Raw genomic sequence first — 6000 nt, 5'->3', positions numbered from 1 at the left:
TTGTCACAGTGCTAAAATCTTAAAGCTTGTGGCACTTGCATCAATCTAATATCCAACTTCGATCAAACTCTTTCGTCACTGTTAAGGTAGTTGAGTAAACCAAGGAGTCCGCAATTCTTCTACAGTCATGAAATACTATACGTATACTTGGGTCTGTTTTACTCTTTGAATACTTTTCATCTGTCTTGTCTGACATATATCTGTTTTGGATAGGAGCATGCGTGAAACATTAAATATTGTAATGGGAACAGACATACCTTTTTACCAACTGTAAAGCTGTGTAGTGGAAGCAGAACAATTCTGTGAGTCCGATTTACGTTCCCCCAGTTTATGTCCGAACAAAGCTTGAAATCCCTACTGGGGTTAAACATTATTTATTGGTTCCATAATAATTTGGGGTTTTTTTTCATAGTCTCAAATTTACACATAACTGCTTCCGAATGATTAAAATGCGAGAACAAATGTGGAACGAGCCGCTGCTGATGAACTCTAAATTATACTCGTAGCCCAGAGGATGTAACTGTACATTCACCAGCCTTTGTAAGGAGACGCGTGTATGAGTAACTGCTGACCTATAGTCAATGACAATGAAGTTTCAGCGATTATTATTATTATCATGTGGCAAAAAAAAACACGAAGCGCATAAACTAAACAGTGATATTTTGACAATTTCAGCACCAATGTCACCTAGCTAGCTACCGCTGCGTGTCTGGCAAACCTGTTGTCAGACCCCGGCTTGCGGAGGCAATCCCAGCCGGCATAAAGGGGTGTGACCGAGCCGGCTAACGCAGACACACCGCGAACTCTTCCGGCGCTCGCACATCTTACAAAAGCAATGACGTGTAGGAGAACTTCGTTTCGTTCTTCGGAGGAAGAAAGCAACGGCGACTGCCCTCTTCTTCAAGTTCCCTCCGAGGGGGCTTGGTTTTAATGGGCAGTTTTCACTCCTCGTCGAGGCGGTTAGAAATCCGAAGCCGGATCTTTCGGCGGACCCTCTGTTCAGTCCGATAGAGCCTCTTGAGCGAGACTTGGGAAGCGGCGGCAGCGCCTACAGCGGCTGGTGGGGCGCGCGCGCGTGTATCTGTGCGCAGCAGCTTTACTCCGCGCTATCTGATCCTGCCAGAAAGGGAAACATTTCAAGAGGCGAAGTGGCTTGGCTCACGCCGTCTTCAGATCCTTCCTGTGCTCCTTTTTTTTTTGACCGCCTTTGGAGTTTTTAGATTTTCGTTAAATCTGCTCCCTCTGGAGGATTGTTTTATTATGTGTCCCAAGCACTGAAATCGATTAATACGGTTCCCGCTTCGAGTTGACACTCACACTGGATATTGATTCGTAGACCTGAGCAGGTGAAGTAGTTTTATTCTTGCTTCTAGTGTTGTACAATATGAATGGAGATGCACAATGGACTGAGCGATAGCTTGCTGACGTGACTGCAGCTGTTTCTTTACCATTTTGAAAATTGGCTACATTCTTCTGCAAAAGGACATCAATACTGTATATCGTTTTGTATTTCGGTATAGTCCGTATGATCTATATCCATATCCAGAAGACGTCTAATAATTATTATATATTGGCTTTACGAATATTGAATCTTTTAATTTACATTCTGAATTCGGACCCTTGTGCCGGAATGAGCGTGGGCTGTAGCTTGCCCCTTAGTTTCGTGTCATGTCCTCTTTTTTTAAAAGAAATGTTACAACACACTATTTTTCAGTCATCTCCTCATTGACCTATGTATCTTGAATTTTACTGAGGGACATTGTATAGACTCGATCATAAACCTATCTAATTAAGAATAATACTGATGAGCATATTGTGGAAAAGTGCGTTTAATTAAAATTTTTACGCTACAATACTTCAGGATTGGGTCTTGTAAATTTAAATAGCGTTAAGGGCAGTATTCCTTACGCCGAATATAAAGCATTCCTATTTTTAACAAAGAAAAATAACAATTGCTACAGATTGCAGACCATAATGCATGTCGTATCTGAAGACTTTAAGGATTATTATATGAGAAAACGCATATTACATTTTCCAGCCTAGTGAAGTTTTTAAATCATCCATTTGACCAGTGATAAAAGTTGAATGGGGTGGGGAGGCTTATCCGTTACTTGTCAAAAGAGTAAAAAGACGGTAGCCCGCTTTGTTGATTAGCAAGTTTCGTGACACGCAGGAGATGGATGCAACGCTCTTCAAAACGCGAAGCGACGGAAAGTGCGCCTGTGTCCTGTCACTTTCGTGTCTGCTTCGTATCTGCAGAAGCGGATCTCCGTCTTAAAGCAGCCGCTACCCTTTCTTTGTTAACGAGGAGGGTTGCCCCGGTCAGTTTTGCATATTGTAATCAAACCAATCAGTAATTCGCTGGGGGAATTCAGCTGTAACAGCCCAGCCAGTGCACCGCAGTAAAAGGGGGGTGAAAAGTAAGCTTAATTTAGGGGAGTATCACTCGCTTTAAATCCTTATAATGGTAATACCATTGTACAGATGTTTGTGTCTTGCCAGATTTGAGGATGTACATGTGAGTTTGCCTCGCTGAATCTCTCCGCTCCTTGCGATAGAACAGCGCTAAATCGCGAACATTTTTTTGTTCTTGTTGCAGAAGGATTGCTTCTCGGCTTGCTCATCATTTACAAGGGGGTTTGGAAAAAAAACGGGACTTTTTTTTGTTTGTTTTATTGGCTTAGACTTCTTGACTAGGAAATGGCAACGCCAGCGCCCGGGAGAGGGACAAGTCTGGGGAAGGAGAGAGGAAATCAGAGCTAAATGACAGGATGCAGGCGACCTGAGACACAAAAAGACGCATTTCTACAACGTTGAGACATTTCTTTTCTTTTCTTTGCTCAGGCCAAGCAGGAAGAAAGAATACCCGATCAAGGATCATTGAGGAGTTCTGTTTTCTGTTTTTTATATATATATTTTCTTTCATCATGAGGATTCATTGTGGATTAGTGTTTCTCCTTTTAACCGGAATCGTCCTAACTACCAGAGCTTTCAAAACTGGTAAGCGAAGGCTGATGTCTGACTTGAATGACTTTTAAAACGTTATGTATGTTTGAGTTACGTCGTTCACACTAACGCAGTTCATTAAAGCTAGAATAACCATGATTAAAAAATAATATCGAACGCCTTTATGAAAATGCAAGTGACCAAGTTTAAGGGCGATGTAGCTGATCCCTTGATACAGGAACGATCCATTTTCAGTTTTGCGGAACTTTTCTGTGGTAGCTAAGTGCTTAGTGATTTTCTATGCCCAAACAGGGTTCATTTTCATCAAAAGCTGTGGGTTGCATTTCTTACCGATGCATTGTTTTCTAAACGGTTACTGTCTACTTTATAAAATATTTATAGGTCATGTAGTCTGGAGAGGAGGTTCATTTATTTTTGTGTCACCAAAAACGCCTTTTGGAAGTCTACAGAATTCTGATGTCCGTGTAAGGAATGCGCATCACAAGCGTAAGCAAATAGTATACTTTTCCAGTGTAACACAACTATATTTGTCAAACCAACTGGAATCTTAGGACTTTGACTTAGGATTTTGCCACACACCAATTATGAATATCGGGATCTATCCTGTTACTGTGGTCATCATAATTATTACAATAAGAAGTATTAACAAACATCTGATTTTTCCTTTTGGATACATGTTTAAATAATAGACACAGAGGTATAGATAATAATTCAACAATCAAGTAACGTTTAATAGCAACTTGCCTATTTCGTATTATTTTCAGCCATCGTAACGTGAAGTTCCTTGAAGGTTACTACTACTATTATTTAGCAGACGCCCTTATCCAGGATGATGCGATACCAAAACGGCGTTCACCTGTCATTGTGAAATGTGAAATTGATTCAAACTTACAGTAAGAACCGTGCATGTACCACAAGCTAAGAAAACGAAAGTTAAGCCGTATTACTGACAGAGCAGCGTAACTAACCAAACCACGGAATCGTTCGTCTTCCTAACTTGTTGGCCTTTTCGGCGCAAGTGGTGCTGTTCCTTCTGCTGGCCTCGGTTAACTAAAAGCTATCGAGTCGGAACGTCGCCTTAAAGCACATTAACTTTGTCTCGTGCTCCCGGGTCCCCCTTAATGCGACTGTCCAGCCCCCTCACACTGCTGCCCGCTAAATTAATTCATTATCCCGGTCCTGGGCTAATGGCTCTCAGTCATTAGGAGTTGTTCTTTCTAATCAACTGTTAGTGATGTTTCACAGAGACCTAACGCTTACCATTTTTTCTGTCACTTTCACAAAGCACGACTCCCAGCACAAAGTGACAAAGGTTAATAGTTTTAAGGACTTAAAGGGATTTCTATCCTCGGATATCATTAAGAGTTCGTTTTAAAGTACAAGTGTATAATAACAGTGCTCAATTATAGTCAGCATTTTAATAGTCTCGGCTGCAGCCTATCCCGCCCGCAACAAATTGAGTTTTTCAGTCTTGTCCCTTATCATAACGTTTGCTTAAATTGCGTCTTATATGTGCTGTTTGAAGGCCCGCTTTAAAGCTTTTTTTTTCTTTCATCGAGTGCAGGTGAGTTCATTTCATCAGCTAATCTGTTATGAATAAAATACAGCTCGGTGGACAATAGCGGCTCAATAATACACTGTCCTCCCCGGCAGGCAGTACCCCATTGAAGTGACAAATTCGCTACGTGAGTCTTAGTTATTAGTTTTATGCAGCTATTCATTTACCGTAGGAATGATTGGAAGCGGCGTTTAATATTGCTGAACGATATTCTGAAAGCGTTTGTATTAATATGAGCATATAGACCACATCTGTTACATTCTTCCATTGCGGATATATAAAAAATAAATTTTACTTCTTGGGTGCTCGTGCTTGGATAGCCAGATTCGTAATCTTTTAAGTAAAGCTTTCTGCTTCATTAAGTCACCTTGAATCTGAGAAGTCTGGCGTGTAATTACTTTTTCGAGGTGGAAGTGACAGGCTCCTTTGTATGCTGCCCCGTATGGTTAACGTTTTGTTTTTAATAAACCAGGTCTGGTTAACAACAGAAACGGGTTTTTTGGTTTTTTTTAATGCTGGCACGATTTTGGTTCGAAGTCGCATCCTAATGGATGCGTTATGTCCATTGTAACGTAGAAGTCGTCAGTGGTACTTGATTCTTTTTGAGAAAACCAAGTCTACTGAAATATTCCATGGAGTATGCTGTACACTTGCTAATTCAAGCTCTAAAACAAGAGTTAGATCGTCATGTAGTTTTGTGAGGAGGGCGAGTCTTATCTCTTCGCCGGTTTTATACCGTTCCTGTTGGGCTGATAAGAAAAAGTTTCCCCAAGCACTTGTACATTCATAAAGCCGGTGATCAGAAAGGGTGGTGGACGTGGCTTGAAGATCAAAACTACCTTCCTTTGCAATGTGTGGCATTATCTTCTACGCCCGTGGTCAAATATACGACATCCATGGGACTGAATAAGGAGAAAAGCCCAAAACGCGCAAATTTGTCCTGAAATCTATGTATTTCCCGTATAGGCTGCTGCCTTGCAAGTAGGAATACTTTTCAATGAGATCAACTCTGAAATGTAACGGGAACAGTGGAACATTCGAAGTTGAATGTTTTGATATACCTTTTCGTTGTTGGTTTTTGAACTGGCTTTTTAATACAAAACGGCATTGACATTTTCAACAGCCAAATCTCTTGCCGTATTAAACTCTTTTCCTTAGCGTGGAGAAGATATCATACGGCTATCTCTTGAGATTGCTTACTTAACCGGACTGTTCTATGTATCTTTCTTTCTACTTTGCAGATAAATGTGGGGATAATATCAAAATTACAAGCCCTAACTACCTTACTTCACCTGGGTACCCAAACTCCTATCATCCGTATCAGAACTGCGTGTGGGTGATACAGGCTCCAGAGCCTTACCAGAGGATTCTAATCAACTTTAACCCTCATTTTGATCTCGAAGACAGAGAATGCAAGTAAGTACCCTTGGAGCCGTGCAATGTTCTGATGAACTGCGCCATCTTCTGGCTGTCGT

At 41.1% G+C, this 6000-nt stretch overlaps 1 protein-coding gene across 8 annotated transcripts in view; it reads left to right on the top strand.

Annotated features, from left to right (window-relative positions):
• The first annotated feature begins 810 nt into the window (after positions 1 to 810).
• Positions 811 to 6000, top strand: part of nrp1a (neuropilin 1a) — a 66502-nt gene continuing 61312 nt past the window's right edge. For 6 of the 8 annotated variants that reach the window (XM_088919465.1, XM_088919466.1, XM_088919464.1 and 3 more), the window contains exons 1-2: positions 2378 to 3000; positions 5767 to 5941. In XM_088919465.1, the coding sequence (XP_088775591.1) occupies positions 2928 to 3000; positions 5767 to 5941 (248 nt within the window). In that variant the 5' untranslated portion in view covers positions 2378 to 2927. Of the gene's footprint in view, positions 1347 to 2377; positions 3001 to 5766; positions 5942 to 6000 lie in introns of those variants that run through there. The other 2 variants (XM_088919459.1, XM_088919458.1) reach the window with 2 other exon arrangements.

This window comes from Atractosteus spatula, chromosome 6, assembly GCF_055471065.1.
Source record: "Atractosteus spatula isolate fAtrSpa1 chromosome 6, fAtrSpa1.hap1, whole genome shotgun sequence".
In the NCBI taxonomy this organism is placed as follows: Eukaryota; Metazoa; Chordata; class Actinopteri; order Semionotiformes; family Lepisosteidae; genus Atractosteus; species Atractosteus spatula.
Note: the sequence above shows the minus strand (reverse complement) of the source record. Positions and strands in the feature narration are given on the sequence as shown.